We start from the raw sequence: 17,945 nt of genomic DNA, 5'->3' as shown, positions 1-17,945 counted from the left end.
TTTAGAAGGCATATAGTATAATATTCATATACCACATTTAAAAAGAGTTTGATAATCGAGATCACGAGGAAAAAGAATCCAAATATAAAAGAAAAGTACTGTATCAACAAGTCAAAGCAGCGTCTCACAAGTCGTTGGTTACAATGGAGAAATTTTACGAGTTCCAAATAAATTTGTATCTGATAGATACATTCCTTATAAATAAAATTGCGTGAGTTTCAAGAAATGTTTAAAAATTTTTTTATTATCAAAAAATCTTATAATGATGAAAGTAATTTTAAAACGACAATGATTGTCTATATATTTACAAATGAAGGTCCTCTATTGAAATTTACTGTTCACGTCTGCTTACGTCTCTGATTTAGAAATTTCTTCACTCTGCGATCAGTCAATGTTGATACATTTTTTTGTAATATTGGACTTAAGGTACATGACGACTTTATTTTTTTAAGAAACTAGTTTAGGCAACAATGGGAGCGGCAAAAGTGTTGGCAACAACTGGTGCTGGTGCCGCTACGACTGGTGCAGCAATAGCTTTAGCAGCAACGACTGGGGCAACAGGTACATCCTTTTGAACAACAGCGTTGAAACCATTGATGGGATCAGCATAGTAGTTGACAATACGACGGGAACCATCAGGTTCAATTAAAGAGTATGAGCCACGTACAATATCACCATCACGAGTTTCTTCTTGTGTTTTAGAATCACCAGTCAAACTGTCTTGTACATCATAAGCGAAAGTATATTGTGGATGAGGATCAACAACTTCTGCTGCAATAGGGGCAGCTACTGGAGCAGCGAGTGGTGCGGCAATGGCTTTAGCAGCAACAACTGGTGCAGCAGCTAATGGAGCAGCGGCTAATGGAGCTGCAGCCAATGGAGCAGCGGCAAGAACTGGAGCTGGTGCGGCAAAAGTCTTAGCAAAAAGCGGTGCAGGTGCTGCGGCAACAATTGGTGCTGGAGCGGCAAAAGCCTTAGCAAAGAGCGGTGCAGGAGCAGCAGCTATAACTGGGGCAGGTGCAGCAAAAGTTTTGGCAACAAGTGGTGCAGGCGCGGATAGAAGAGGTGCTGCTGCAAGTGGTGCTGCTGATAATGCAGCTGGTGCAGCAAAATAAGGCGAGGAAGCATAAGCAGCATAAGGAGATGCAGCATATGCCAATGGTGCAGGTGCTGCAAGTGGTGCTGCGAATGGCGCTAAACCAGCATTAGCTGATAGTGCTAAGGTGGAAAGAACAGCTACTACCTGTGAAATAAAAATTTCTTATAAAAGTCTAGAAATATGCAAATTGGTTGCGATATTTGTAGTTGAAAGCATTTCAAGAATTGCAAAAATTTAATTTTTGCTTAAACTCCAGAACTCATCAACTAATTTTCTTTCTAGGCAGTAATCCGTTTGCCTTGTACTTCCAGAGGATACGAATTGAGTACTTACAATAAATGGACTCATTGTGTGCTTAGGTTTATTTAGTTATCACTGTCGGTTGTTTAAAATTGAACTGACATACCATTTCCAAAAATTCAGTGCTTTTTATACTCGCAAAAAAAGGTCTCAGAAAATTTGAATATTTGACAGTGTCATCAGCATGATGGGCCCCAAAAATGCTAGTATATACACTTTGTTGGTGGTAGGTAAGTTGTTTTTTTTTGCATTATTATAGATTTTTTTTTTTTCAATTCTGTGTTATATTGTCTTCCAACACTTAGACTTTGTGGCAATCGAAAAAAAACTCAAAAATCGATTTTTTTATAATAGTTTTCGTATTCCCCGCACGTAAATCGGGTAAGCCCAGTGCGTATGTCTTTGTGCACATACAAATTTTTCCACAAGACATAGTCAACTTACCAAAACCAAGATATCTGCGTAACTTCAGCTTTATTGCCAATGTGGCGCAGTTTGAAAGTGAAGACCAACGCGCGACAAATATTACAATTCCGTTGCCATCGCGTTCAATGCCTTCAATTATACAAAAGTACGAATTAAAATCAGACTTAAACACATTTTGGCAATAAAATCCACAAGTGCAACTATTCATCCACACAAATGATTTTAACTTAATTTCAATTCAAAGGCGGTCGATTAATTGAACTAAGGCACCTCATAAAATTACTGATCATTTCAGGGGACCCTTAAGGTTCACTTTTTTAATACTTAATCGATGGGTTAAAATTGTAAAATTTGTACAACGTTTAACAAAAATTTGTTCAAATTCGTATATTTGATTATAGTTTAATTGCATAAAAAAGAAAGTTTTTTTTAAATTTTCATCAATTAGGTATTCAGTAGCTCTTTTCAGTGTTAATGATAAGAATCTCATTAAAATCGTTCACATTTCGGAGGCAATGAGGAAGAATTTCGCAAACTGGCGATAAATGATTTTTAATTTGCAATTTTAGAAAAAAAAATACTTAACAATTTTTTTTAAAACAATTTATTTACGGAATTTGTGATTTATTTTAGAATTTATTACGTGTAAGTTATTTTAAAAAAGATTTAACGAGTATGTATGAAAAAAGTGTAATTCTCAAAATGAAGTGTTAAATACATTGTTGTTTAATACAGAGAATAAGATATCATGTCACAAGAGAATATAAAAAAGTACTTGACATCATTTACTAAAGTAATTCATTCAAATACTACCAAAAAGCAATTACATATAGCACAGAACCTGGCTTTAAGAAGACTGTTTAAGATTCCATGGTATATGAGATCAACAGATATACTTAGATCTTAGGATTGACTCAGTGAAAAGATATATCAGAGACAGAGCTCTAAAATTATTCACTAAAGTTGATGCGCTACTTAACCTCGCCCTAACAATCCTCAAGTCCACTTTTGGACTCTCAGGAAGATATGCTGATTTAAGGTCCGTCATCAACTAAAAGACAAATAAATTATATGATTTCTTAGCCTAGTTAAAGCCTAGTGTGGGGTAGAGATAAGCCCCCCACCTATTATAGAGTAAAAGTGCGTAATAGCGCTAACTCAAGAAGAACAATCAATATGAAATTTGATTTTAAAACCAATAGTGACTATTTTATTCAATAGAAACTCTTGTATTTAATAGAGAGGTTTTGAAAAGTAGTGTACTAAAAAATAACAAAAATTCTTTATATAACATAACATTAATTAATTGAATTTTAGGCTGATTATATAGCAGTTTTCAGTATTGACAAATACCTGTCATCAGTGGTCTTAGAATTATTTCTTATATATAATTTTTATAAATAATTGTTTGCGACTGCACGAGTTCATCTCTTGATACGGATGAACTCGTGCCCTGCCAAATGCTGAGGAACACTGCCTTTGAGCTTCAAAATTTGCAGAGCACGAATTCAATCCTTGGGACTTACAATGTCTGCTTACTTTTAGATATTTTTATGTTTCAATGAAATGCAATTTAAAGGAAATTGTTAGATACTGTAAATGCGTAGACTAATTCAGAATAGCACTCTTTTAAATTGAATGCAATACATATATCTGAATAATATTACCAGAACTTAACGAAATTCTTATTACAGTGGATCATCTAAGTGGTCACAGAAAGTATGGAGTAAAAGTGTTTTAGACACTAACTCGTGCTTGGTCAAACAAAAAAGAAGAAGAAGAAAAACAGGAAGTTGATTTTAATTTAATTCATATCAATTATAAAGTAAGGCCCTTTAGTTCATTCACGTATGCAGTAACTGCTCACCTTAGGTTAAATGTAGTGCATATAAGGACTATAGTTGTTGTCTTAAGTTTATTTTTGTTTGGTAATTTCATCTCTATTTTAATTTGTTATTTATTAAAAAATATTAGAAATGTCATAAATTTATCAACTGATATTTCAGTGAAGATGGTGTCGAGTTTTTATTTTTATTAGAGACATTGAGCGGAACACAGTGAATTAGCGGACATACAGTAAAATTAATTTCTGAAACAAAATACTTTTTAAAATATAAATACGTTTAGTCTCCTACTCCTCCTAGTTTCCAATCCTTTAATCAGTTATACATGATTGAAAATTTGTCATTTGCCCGCTTAGAAAACTAAAAATGGCTAGCCAACCCGGCCTGCAAACATTTGGTAATTAGCAAAAATAGCAATGAGGTATAACTAAAGACTGTTATCTGTTGATGGACAAATCCCCTGGTTATATAATGATCAAAAAATAATGTTTACTAATATAATTAAATTTGAATTCAATTAAAGATTTAATTAAGGCGCGTGTTTATACGAGTATTCACCTACACTTAGAAACAACTATTCTTCATTTTGATCGCGTTAATGTGCTCAGAAGGAGATTATTAATATATTGGTGATATAAAAAGTATCAGTGGTTTTTTGGTACATTTTTGAACAAATATTTTTTTATTAAAAATCAATTTTTATGAGATTATAAAACTTTTTGGATACTTTTATAGTTCCATCGATGTCTGTGAATTTCTGTGGCTTATCTTCAAAAAAAAATTGGTCAAATAATTTAAAGGTTGGCTAATTTTTTACTATTAGGACAGTTTCAATAAGAGACTGAAATAAATGGTACTCAGATGGTGCAAGGTCCAAAGTTTCATCAATTTGTTCCGAGTTATTGAACGTGTGTCTGATCTGCCAGTGTCATGATGGAAAATAACTCCTTTTCTGTTAGCCTATCCTGGTTAATTTTCCTTGTTTCGTTTAAGCGGTTGAGTTGTGAGTAGTAGACGACCGAATTAACCATTGCATTAGGCTGGAATAACTTGAAATCGTTTGTGGAGGGTCCATGATTGCTTGTATAGGACACATTCGCATTTAACTAATTTTTACATTACATTAATATCGAAATTTTCGGAACGAAATAAAGCAGATTGAAATCACAACAAAACATACATGAGGACAGCACCGAAGACAGAAACTATTTATAATAGCTAAAGGCATCAATTTAGCTTGTGTAACAACTATTAAAGCTTTCTGGGGTTGTGCCAGCAAGAAACACATTGCAACTATTCAGCGTTTTTAAAATAAAGTATTACGTTACATCGTAAATGCTCCATACTATATTAGAAACAGTGATTTCCACCGTGACCTTGGCATGCCAATAGTCGACGACGTGACTAAAAGGCGTGCCGTTGCTCACAAACGGCGTTGGAAAACACATGTCAACGTTACAGCATTCAGTCTTCTCTAGGCGATTGCACTACCTATACTGCTAAAAAGGATAACAGTGGCAGACCTAATGGATAGCGAATAGCAAAATAGCTTCGTTTTTGCCTTAAATATTCCAATAAAATAGCTTATTAGTACCTCTTATTTGTTATTTGTACTAGGTGCAATATTAATACGTTTTTTGTCTATATTTTAAGAATCGTTTATAATAATAAAACAAAAAAAAAACCTTCTATATGCCAATAAAATGGTTGCCACATTATTAGGTTACATTGCATTTGTCAATCACTTACTTAATAAACAAAAAATATGATTAATGAATTTTTAGCAATAAGTAGGCCAAACTTCTGACGATGCATTGATTGCTGCCTAGAACAAGATCCGCTTAAAAACAAACCTATGCACCCAAAAGGAGTGGAGAAGGAAAAATTAATATTTTAAGCTTAAAATGAATTGGTTTTTGATTAAACACTCTGTTATTTACAAATTAAAAAAAATTTTAGTCAAAAATGAAATTTATTTTTCAAAATATAGTGCACATAATTAATTATGAATTTATTTTATGAGTAATTTTAATTGGTGCAACAGAGATTTTTTTTCAGGAAATACTTGAAAAAAAAAAAAAATTAAAAGAAATTATGCAACTACATTTTTATTTTTTATGAATCAAGTTGAAATTATAAAAAAATATAAGCCATTCGATGCTTAACGTTTCTCATAGATTTTTTTGAGGCAGGTTTCTTAACTTAACCATTAAACTATTTAATTTTGCTAATAAGGAATTATAAGTAATGAGATACCGGTATTATTTTGTAAGTCACCACAAACCAAAGCTACTCGTATTTTATATTGCCTAAAACATTTTAGTTGTTAGCTAATGCAATGGGAAACGCCAATTTTGAATGTAATTCAAGCGCAAACCACAAACCGTAAGCCGCAAAATATTCACAAAATCATTTGTGGTTTCAGTTGGGTGTCACCTTACATTAACCGATAGGAAACATTTGATTTATGAAGTAAATTATGGAAGTATTCCAAATAAATTATTTTTTTAATATCTAGTCATAAATTATAACTAAGTATATTCAACAATAAGAAATAAAATGATGTACGGAAAATTAATTTCATCCAATAGTAATTAATAGGTGTCTTTATAAATTAGTTATTAAATTATGTTTGGAATTCTAATAATTATGTTAAAATGCTATTAATTATTAGTATAAATTAATATTTATTTTTATACTTGTTTATTTGGTTCGAAAATATTAAGGAACTAAAGATGGTTGGGTGCCTGATGGACTTTTTTATTTATGAAGTTTTATAAACTTTGATGTCAGTATAAGTTGTTACATAGCTATTAAGTAGTTTGCTTTCATTACTATTTTATTTTTGTTATTAAATTTTAATTTTACTCCAAAAATATCTTGAGATTTTGAAAAGACCATATATTATAGTTCCTTTTTTTTCAAAATAGTTTTGTTGTTACAGCACATACAATTCTTAATTAAAAATTGAACTATCAGATTAAACAAACTTTTTAACAAATAGAGACTGAAAGACGTTTTTTCCGTTTCTACCTGGCAAAGGTGTCCATAGAGTTTAACTAAATAAAACTTCTTAAATATGCTTTAGGAATGCAAGCGATTTTTAGTAAGTATACAGAAATATCTACCAGCAGGCGTTGAAGCTTAAAAAACCAATCATTTACAATGACTAAGTTAATTTATATAGCTGTTGTTTATGCGTTAATTCTAATAAATAGCTTTGCAAGTGGAATGGTTCTTTATGAATAAACAACAAAATTTAATAAAATTCTAAAATTGTATAACTAGTTTTTAGTTCAAAGTTGACAGGGCTTAATTTTCTGACACTTGCAGTTCAAAAATTTATATGATTATTATATCATTTAATAATCATATTATTTACCTGTGATCAAAAAAGAACTTTAATTTTTGAATTCCCGCGCTTATTCAATTGGTATTTTTTTTTTATTTTCACGCTGGCAACACTATTATACACATTCTGTCTAAGTTTAATGCATATCGTACGATTAGTTTTTGTTTCGCGTCTATACAAATCATCACTTAGAATGCGCGTTTCGTTAGCAAATTTTATTAGGATTCCAACAGAAACCTCAGATATGTGCTTTAGTCCTCTAAAACTGGCAGCCCCCAAGTATGTTTGTCGAGTTCTCGAGAGAGCCGGGCAATTACACAGTATATGCTCCAGAATTTCCTTTGCATCCGGCTCGTTGTATTTCCTACAAGCATCGCTGTGAGTTAGGTTTAGTTTTCGGGCATGTGCTGCGACCAGACAGTGACCTGTCAACATACCAATTATTGTTCTGCAGTTCCTTTGGTTAGACGATATAATATCCTTGGTGTACTTTTCTTCGTATATGTGTCTACACATGATTCTAGCTATTCTATAGGTGGTTAAGTTCCGATAACTTACCTTTGCTCTCCTTTTCATGTGCTCGTCCAGAAGTTTATGTATTTGTTTCAGAGGTCTGAGTATCAACTGTCTCATTTCCCTCTATGCCTTTATGACTAGGAAACCAGTACATACAAAGTCTGTGGTTGGAGGCTAGTCTGGCTATAGCTTCCTTGCATTCTAGAACATTTTTGGATGGTGACCAGTAGTAATATGAGGATACATCTCACTCATTTTTCGAGCTGCATTTGTGTTTTCTGCTACAACAACCATCCCTTCAAGACCTTCACGAAATTCGTCGTGGAAAAAACGACGGCCACGCATCAACTCATTGATGCTGCGTTTTGCAGTTGTTTATCTGTGTCAAAAATTGTAGAAAAATCATCGCACGATAATGTTTATTATTTACTACCATTTTATCGCAGAGATACAACTTAGAATCCTTAGAAAACTTAGAAATGACGATGTGCAAAATGAGCAAATAAATTATAATTTAGTCCCTTAATGATAATTTAGCTCCCGTCTGTCAATGCTATAAAATTAAAACTTATTAAATTGAATTTGCAACAGCGAATCGTTGCAGAGACTAATAGTGCGAGATAACAATTACTGAAAAATAGAATACACGATAGAAAAATAGAATACGATAATGTGATATGTCAACGGTTTTGAGAAAAAAAAATAAGGCTAAATAAATGGTGGTAAACTCTGGATTGACATTTATAGTAAGGTTTTGCATTGATTGCAAGGATACTACATACATTACAAGCTATTAGTTCAATTCTATCATATACATATCACTATATTCTATCATATTCTTCCTGATGAAAAGGTATGGTGTTTTAGTCGGTAAGAGCACGGCACACCAGTATCATTACGATGTTACTGACGGCCGATGTTGTATTACACGCGTCACTCCGCAAAAAAAAAGTATAGATATATTTATTATTCTATTTATTTTTTTATTTACTGAAGTGAGGAATTTGGTATAAATAAGCCATTTATTTTAATCTTAAACATACTATACGTACTATTTCAAAATTGACCTACTTTATACGAGTATTTCATTTATTAAATTTTATATTTGCATTTTCGAAATTTTCTATTTAAGTGATTAAGGTGGAAAAGTAAGGCAATAGAGTAAATTTTCAAAGTGTGTCAAAAAAAAAATTAAAACATATATAAATAAATATATAACATAAAACATAATTGAGAATTCATTTGCTCATTTTTAAATTGGTTAAGTCTTACTTCAGATTTAACTGAATTGCTAGGCAGTATTTCCTACAAGTTAATTTATTCCTAATTGATGCATTTCAGTCATGTGCCAATTTGGTAACGTCAAGTATGGTAACATAGCTCTACGCATGTTTGTATTGGGAAAAGTGAATGGTAACTTTATATAATTTGGATCAAATAGTGTAGATTGATACAAAGCTTTAGATAAGGTTTCCAAATATTGGGTGTGTACGTCGTTTTTCGGTATACATTGTCAATTTAATAATTCATTATATTAAAACGCGTTAGTCACAGTGAACACAAAAAACGATATTGTTAACACATAAAAGTGTTCATAAACATTATATATCTTATTTTTTTTTAAATATATACCTATTAGCTTGAATAAATTTTCAATGCATTTTCCATATATAAATTAACTACAATTAAAGAGATTTTTATTGTATGTCGCCCATGGTGGTGGTTAGTGACTTAGCCTAACAGCTTCATACAAATTCGTTTATAAAAGTATATAAAAGTAGAATATCTACGATTTCAGTTTTTGAAATTTTTTAATCACATTTTACACACTATTTACCGTAGCTTAAAAGTAAAGTTCAAAATTAAGAAATTTTATGGCTCTGCAATAGTCAAACTGAAAAATTTATATGAAATTACGTGCGAGGCATTTACATTTACTTATTTTCCCTAAAAGTAATTTTTTACTTTTTCTTCTTCGTGTTGTTACCTTACTTGAAATTTATTTCTTTTGTATCTGGAATGCGAGCCAATTTTTGAAGTACATATATTTATTTATATACGAACAATTTCCAGTTACTTGGTATGTAGCCAATAAGACACAAGGTCGTTGATGTTTTTTTTAAAAAAAAAACGAGAAAAAAGTTACGCACAATTGAGACCCGGCTTGGCTTAGTCCATACTTTGCAAGTTTATTGAAACCGTAACAAGATTTTTATAGACTGCAATTAATTGTTTTTTTCAGGTGTAGTTTTTGGTTGCAGTACATTTTTATGAGTTTTAATTGTTTTGTAGTTTAAAAAATGTTAATATTGTGTAAATACTTTACACTTTATTTGATATAATTAAACTTAAATTGATGTTTACTCCCATGCCCAAAAACAAGTAGAGGTAATAAAAATAATATATGATTTGTTGCCAATTGGTCCAAATGTTATATCTTTGCATCCAAAATGTCCAAAAGGTTCAATAATAACCAGAGCTTAACTAGTTTGAAGGTTATCTACAAATTTCCATTCGTAATTAAAATAAAATTGACGCTAATTTTAATTTTCTAATAAATTTAATTTAAGTTTCTGGACACAAATTCGTTTTGGAGCCACAGAGCTATGTTTAGATCAATCACTAGTAGTACTGGACCTTTCTATTAACAGTGCTAGAGAACTTAACTTAGTTGCCAATTACAGACGTGAGTCGCCCTTGCCCGCGTTGAGTAGCCGATCAGTTGCTTGCTGTCGCCAATTGCTAGTACCGAACGCCTCCAAATCGTTTGTTATTTGTTCTTTCCACTAAAGTTGCGGACACCTTCTACCACGTTTTCCTTTCCAGCCGAAGGTCTTTCTGAACAAGCTATTGAACCCGCTGAATTTTTACGCACTTAACTATGTCAATGTCGCAATTTAGCTCATAAAGTTCATCGTTCCATCTAATTCGATACTCGTCGCCAAAGCGTAAGGGACCATAAATCATCCGAAGAATTTCTCTCTCGAATGTTCCTAACTCTTTCTCATTACTGTTGGTAATTGTCCAAGCTTTTACATCACACAGCAGGACAGGTTGACGTCTTTTTTGATGTTTATGTTGGTTTCAAAATAAACAAAGTCTTTCACAACTTCGAACTTATAATTATCAACAGTAACGTAGGTCCCAAGGTGCTCAGGAGATTTGTTTGTTGACAGAAAGTACTTTGTTTTGTTCTTATTTATCATAAGGCCCATTCACATGTATTTCTAAATCGAAAAATGCCGTACTAACGGCGCGGGTGTTCAGGCCAATGATATTAATATCAACGGCAGCATTACACTATTGCAGAATATTATGGACCTTTTTAAATTCAATACAGTACTTTTGTGATGTTTTTTTTGTATGTGTTTGTAGTTTTTTGACGTTATTAATGTAGATCGGCTCTTATGGCAAATTTTAAACAAATCACAGCCCACTTTTTGAAGAAGCAGAGTTACCTAAGATGTGGTTACTTTAAATGATATGTGAACAAGAGAAGAGTTGGTTTACTAAAATAATATTTAGGATGAGTTCTTTAAATTTTAAAATTGTTTCGAAGCCTTAAATCCACTTTTGATGAATAGGTGGCGTTTAACGAAGTAATTGAACAACTCAGTATTGTATTATTTTACATATGTTTTTCTAATATATGCTAAATAAAATAATATTAAATAAAAATATTAATAAATTAATTAATTAATATAATCAATCAATATTTTGATTTACATGTAATTTAATTAACATTAATCACATTCTTACTTTTAAAATTGTAGTGACATTGTACTACTTTCAAATAATTTAAAAAGATCTTTTTTTAGTAATACATATATGTGTGACCGATAATTTATGTTTTATTTTAAAAAAATGTCGATAAAATAAATAATCAATATATTTATTTATATGGTTAATTTCATTGATTACTGTTAAAAAATTATAAAATTATTTTTATAATTTTAACAAATTTTGAAACAAAAATTAAATTTTGTCAATTAATTTTTTATGGAATCATATAATTTTATTATATCGTAATGTCGTTGTAGATTGTTGTTTTAAAGATAAAAAGAAATACAAACGATCCTATTGGAATGCGATATAATTAAATTATCTCTTTTACCTTTTTAAATTGATATGGCTTAGGCAATTATAATAATACCTTGCAATAGCTTATAGTAATATATTACGCTTACATCTGCACTGCAAAAAATGCGATTAGAAGGGTTCCAACAGTAATGAAAAAACAACAACAAAGATTTTAATTAATTTATTGAAATAACACTGACCATGCAAGGCTGTTTCGAGTATTGTTAAGTACTTATCACCAGTGATCTTAGAAAATATTCGAATTTTTATTTAATTAGTTTGTACTTCGTATATAACTGCAGTCCAACAACAAAATAACAATGCGTATTATTAGTTACAACTTCAGATAATTTAAATATCAGAATAACTTTAGTTCAGTTTAGGTTAACTAATTATTGTGACCCTATACATTCACTAAGATCTGATCTGGTGTTTCTTTTAAACACGTAATTAGAAATGGTTAACCATTACTTTTGAATATTAATTATTCAGACCAATTGTTGAAACGAGTTAAACGAAAACTAATCATGCTAGAAAATCAATGATTAGTTTAAGTTCAGGTCACTTAAACAGATTTTTGAAAGCTTTAGGTATTAGTTCAAACCTGGGTAAACAACAATCGCTGTCTCTAAATACAGTTGTAGCTTAGTTCAATTAAGAAAAAAAACTTTTGAAGATTTGGATCTACTTTGATTTAGTGGACCCTATTAAAATATACGATAATGGTGGCATTTTTTTATAGCATTTTCTTAGACATTATTTTGCAAATTTGGATTTTTGCTTGTAAAATCATGGATATTTTTCGATTACAATAAGTAGAATTGTAATTAATCCATTGTTAAATCTTAATCTATTGAGAAACTAAAAACACATATATCGTTCTGTACCATTCCGTTTGTCTTCCTGTGGAAAAAATTCCTAATAAAATGTCTATATTGGATTTCGGTTTAGGGACACCTATTTATACACATTCAAATTTTAATCTATTAGGAAATTAAAATTTCGCTCTATAAGCTCCCTTTCCTATCATTCACTTTATTTGAAAATTACCGTTCTTTAGTTACTGAAACAAAAGATTATCTGACAAATAAAAAGCAGAGTTCAGGGCAAAAAACATTTTAAGGTAGAGTTTAGGAAAATGAGTGATGGTAGAAGATAGAAATGAATTTATTTAATAAAAAAAGTTTACAACTATACTATCTTTTTTTTCGCTTTATTACTAATAGTTATTAGTAATAACTAATAAATTATTCACATTTTTGACAGATTTATGATTAAAGTTTAAACAAAATCAAGGTTTGACAAATGATTTGTAATCAATATTAAAATATTTTATATTAAAAAGTAATAACTCATTGAAAGGAAAATTTGAGGAAAAATTAAAATGAAAGGAAGGGTTTCAGAGAAAAAGACGATTTAAGGCAGAGTTTAGGATAACGAAAGATGGTCGAAGATAAAAACGAATTTATTTAATAGAAAAAGTTTATAACTATACTATTTTTTTTTCTTTCACATTATTTCATTGTATTGTAATAACTAATAAATTATTCACATTTTTGACAGATTTATAATTAAAGTCTTAAGAAAATCAAGGTTTGATAAATGATTTGCAATCAATATTAAAATAAATTATGTCAAAAAGTAATAACTCAATGCGCTGCGCCTTGTTACTTGCTCTTTTTATAATTGAACAAAATGAGTGAATTACCCAAATTTGTATCTAGCGCCTGTCATTATTTCCAGTCGACATTTTAATCAATCTAACCAACTTAAGTGCTCCAAATATGAATTATTTTTTATTCTGATCTTGTACGTATCCGCTTTAATAATTCCATGTTCGTATTACATCAGCCAATATTTGTTGTAGTCATACGAACATTGTTTATAGTAAGATTCAAATTTTTGGAGAATGTTTGCTGAGCATATTCACTTGTTAAAATGGTAACATTAATTACGAGTAGCAGCAATTGCAGCAGCTGTAGTAAGAAATTGAATTGAACGAGTCTCGCTATGAAAAGATACTGAAATCGAAGTGATTTTTCGCACTTTGAGATACGTCAAGAGAGATCAAAAGAATTAAGTCGAGCTATTTGGAGGCGATAAAAATAAAATATGAAAAAAATAATAACTCCAAATGCGTGCAAATCGGATGCAATTGTTGCAATCGGCGTATATTGAGCTAAATGTACAGATTTGGGCATGTAAGTGCAGCAGTTTGGTTTAGCAGTCAACCAATACGTGCAAATCATTGAGTAAATTGAAGCAATGACGAAATCAAACCAAACCATCGAATGCAACAGCAATAGACTGTCAGATACAGATGACTAAAAATCTTATCTCATGGTAACCGATTGAATTACAACCAGAATCAAAGGCAAATACAGCAACAAACGAACAGTAGCGATTGTATAATGCCAATCACTAAAATTGCAAGACAACATTGGTGCGTACCTATAAAATTTGAAATTTGTTGTTGGTCTTGTCAACTCTTTTTTTTGTGGATTTTGTGTTACTAGTACATATTTTAAAATGCCGGCAGTATTAACGTATGTGCAGTAGAAATTCTTTGTACCGCTTATATAAGTGCAGACTTCTTTGAGAATTTATCTCAAACCAAAGTTGTATTCTTGTAAGTGCACACATCATATAGCAAAAAATGTTCGCAAAGGTAAATTTTTAACTTCGATAGTTTAAAAAATAAATCCTTCATACTAGAAATGGGAAATTGAGGATTAAGTGTTATATTAATTTTTGTTTTTCCTTTGCTATCGCAAAATCTTTAGATATTATTTGTGCTCGGTGTTGCACTGTCAACAGCTGTGGCTTTACCAATTGATGGTTATGGTTCATCATTGTCATATGCTGCACCTGCTATTACGTACGCTGCACCAAAAGTGCTTACAACATCACTCGTTCAGCACGCTGCTCCAGCTATAGTCGCACACGCTGCTCCTGCTGTAACTTACGCCGCTGCTGCTCCAGCTTATGTGGCACATGCTGCACCAGCTGTTGCTGTTGCCAAAGTAGCCGTACCTGAACCATATGATCCAAATCCACAATACAGTTTTTCATATGGAGTCTCCGATCATTCAACTGGTGATTCTAAACAGCAAGAAGAAACACTTGTCAATGGTGTTGTACATGGCAGTTATTCCTTGACAGAACCTGATGGTTCCATTCGTAAGGTCACCTATACCGCAGACAAAATTAACGGTTTCAATGCTGTTGTAGAAAAGAAGGGCGTTGCTGTCGTCGCGAAACCAGCGTTAGCCGTTGCTGCTGTGTCTGCCCCAGCTATAGCAAAGGTCGCTTATGCAGCTCCAGCAATTGCTAAGGTCGCTTATGCAGCTCCAGCAATTGCTAAGGTCGCTTATGCAGCTCCTGCACTCTCCTATGGTCACTATCATTAAACAAAGTTGATAGTTGGGCAAAATATGGCATTTGACCGTTGTTAAACTGTTTTTGTTAAGTTTTCTTTCTAGTAATGTAGCGCAAGTGGGTGCATCGCTTAGCTGCGGTGTACACATTTTGATGTAGTAATTTTAGTAGAACAACTGTGTTCGTTATTATATTTTTTGCACAATCGCCAGCTTAACGCTTCATATTAATTTGTATTATTAATTTAATATATATATTCGTCATTAAACTTTTATGGCTTTCACCGTCGACGTACGTTCACGCCGTGCTAACGCATGAGTGCGTGCTGTGTCGCTGGAAATTTGTATGCGGCTCCATTTTACAATTAAACTAAACAACTTAATTATGAATTACGAATTATTTTACTCTTATAAATCGTTTTAAGCTAAATGTGTACAACTGTGCACCAGTCAATCTAGTGAATTTTATAAAAAAAAGTTACGAAAAATGTGCATTTACTGAATAAAGACTTCAGTACAAAAATATTAAAAAATCTCAAGTTTTTTATTTTTTGATTGCCGTTGGGAATAATGAGAGAATGTTGTCTTTTGATCGTTATCGATTAATTTATCGATATGTTTCAAAAGCAAATATAATTTTTTAGATTTTATTTAACAATCTAACACTATGGGCAGGTAAGCTTAGGCGTGGTTGAACCAAGTTTCTTGGCTGAGTAGTGTTAATCAGTTCTTGCCTTATAGGTACATGTTGCGCTCATTTCTATAACCTTCTCATGTTGTTTTGACAGTTTAGGCAGCCTTTTGATAACTCATCGCCTCCGTATTTGGCTTTGCAGTTTTTTATATATATAATAAACATCTATTATTGGAACTGCATTTGACAAGAATTGGAAAGAGAATTTAAACAATTAAAACTTGTGAAATATTTAAAACTTTTTCTACGCATTATGATTATGATTATGTTAGTTTTATCTTAACAGAAATTTTAATCATATGACATGATTCACAGATAAGAATAATCACATCCAAAACGCCATTTACTAAAGTAATTAATTAATATATTGAAAACGTCTGGAAACAGAACACGAATGTTTCATTTGATAATTACTTCACGCAAGAAGTAGGAATAAATATATACTCAATATATACTCGGAGACTATTTTCAAAGAAGCACTACACGATGCGACAGATGGAATTGTGGTTAACGGGGAACTTATAAACAATTTGAGGTACGCCGATGATACAGTGCTTATTGCCGACTCAATAGAGGGCTTACAGAACCTTTTAGACGCTGTTGCATTAAAGTGCAGAGAATACAGCTTAAAATTAAATTGCAGTAAAAGCCAATATAAGGTGGTAAGCAAACGATCCAATTCTGGAGGAAGATTAACAGTATTTGGTTCATAATAGTAATAATAATAATTCTTTACTATTAATAGGATAATAGTAAAGAAATACGTGTCCGAATTGAAAAAGCAAAGTCTTCTTTTATCAAGATGAAAAATTTGCTGTGCACACGAAAGCTGTCATTACCGCTCAGAATAAGAATGCTGCGATGCTATATATTCTCTATACTTCTCTACGGGACAGAGGCGTGGGCGCTGTCTGTTGCATCGATGAATAAACTCGAGGCTTTTGAAATGTGGTACTGAAAATAAGCTGGACAGAAAAAAATTACATATACCGTGGTACTTCGGCGTGTCAACAAAGAGACAAATAATTAGAAACAGTAAAACCCCTCTAAACAGTTAGAGTTTTTGGTCATATTTTGAGGCATCCGGAAAAGTACGGACTACTAAAATTAATCATTGAAGGCAGAATTGAAGGCAGATGTGGCCCTGGAAGACGAAAAATATCATGGCTGAAGAATTTACGTCAAAAATCAGTTCAAGATTTCCATAATATCATTGTGTAATCATTGGTGATGTATATGATTTTAACGTCAAGTTCTCTCATTGTAAATCGTTTTTATAGAAATTTCCTGTAGTGGCAATACCGAAAAAAGCATGTTATATCTGATTAATTTTGAATATTATTTTAATCATTTACTTTGAATAAAATGTTATAGTTCACTATAACAGTAAATAGTTTAAATCATATTATTATATTAATCATATAATCATATAAATATTAAAAATAGTACTCTAAGCCCTAACAAAACGTGGAAAAGAAGAACGAGGAGATAAATGAGGTTTTTCTGAATAATGAATACATAATTACTTCGAGGTCAGCTAAAATATTCTTATTTGTTTCAAAAGTACATCATAAAGCAGTACTCTGTTGAGACCTAAGATCCTACAGATCATATAGTTTAATACATGGAAACTTTTCTTTCCATAAAATAGTTGATGGCTCATGGTTATAATATACTGTTTGTGGAGGGTTAACATATTAATATTTACGTTTTATATTAATTTGATGTTTTCATTATACATATATATTTAAACATCAAGTTTGCTTTGAAGATAAAAATTTTATTTTTAAGAACATTCTAACAATAAATATAAGTACACAAACAAGATAGTGTGTAATTAGTATCTCACTAATGATAATATGTTTTAATTTTTTATAAATCAAAATTTTAAATTAAAAATAACAAAAAATGAATTTCATCTACGGTAGTCTGAAATACAACTGACGTGTGTAATACAACTTTAACTGAAGAATGGTGTTTGAGAATAATTAAATGGTTAGGATGTACAAATTTTTTTATCAGAAAAAAAAGCATCGTAATTATTTTATTATCATCCAATGTGCCCGGATATATTATACTAAGTCTCCTATATGAAAAAATATTTTTTCACTTTTTCGTAAAGTTAAGATTTGACATAAAACACTCAACAGCTTTTAAGGCGGTTTATTTAAAGATGTTTCATCCATGCATGCAAAAGTAGTTTCAACGTTTCTTTCCAAGCAAGCGTCAAATAATAGCTGTGTTTCAGCAAACATGA

The 17,945-nt window shown here is 31.3% G+C and overlaps 1 protein-coding gene and 1 pseudogene across 1 annotated transcript; one reads left to right on the top strand and one right to left on the bottom strand.

Annotated features, from left to right (window-relative positions):
• Window positions 1–311: 311 nt before the first annotated feature.
• On the bottom strand, window positions 312–1,490 carry LOC119669223 (cuticle protein 21). Its single transcript, XM_038079045.1, has 2 exons — window positions 1,433–1,490; window positions 312–1,243 (listed from the first exon to the last, which is right to left on the bottom strand). The coding sequence occupies exons 1-2, from the start codon at window positions 1,445–1,447 to the stop codon at window positions 461–463; spliced, it is 798 nt and encodes a 265-aa protein (XP_037934973.1). The 5' UTR covers window positions 1,448–1,490; the 3' UTR covers window positions 312–460.
• Window positions 1,491–4,035: 2,545 nt separating this feature from the next.
• On the top strand, window positions 4,036–15,115 carry LOC119683996 (annotated as a pseudogene).
• Window positions 15,116–17,945: the final 2,830 nt, after the last annotated feature.

The sequence above is a fragment of the Teleopsis dalmanni genome, chromosome 1 (assembly GCF_002237135.1).
Source record: "Teleopsis dalmanni isolate 2A chromosome 1, ASM223713v2, whole genome shotgun sequence".
In the NCBI taxonomy this organism is placed as follows: Eukaryota; Metazoa; Arthropoda; class Insecta; order Diptera; family Diopsidae; genus Teleopsis; species Teleopsis dalmanni.
This window is presented reverse-complemented; position numbering and strand designations above follow the sequence as displayed.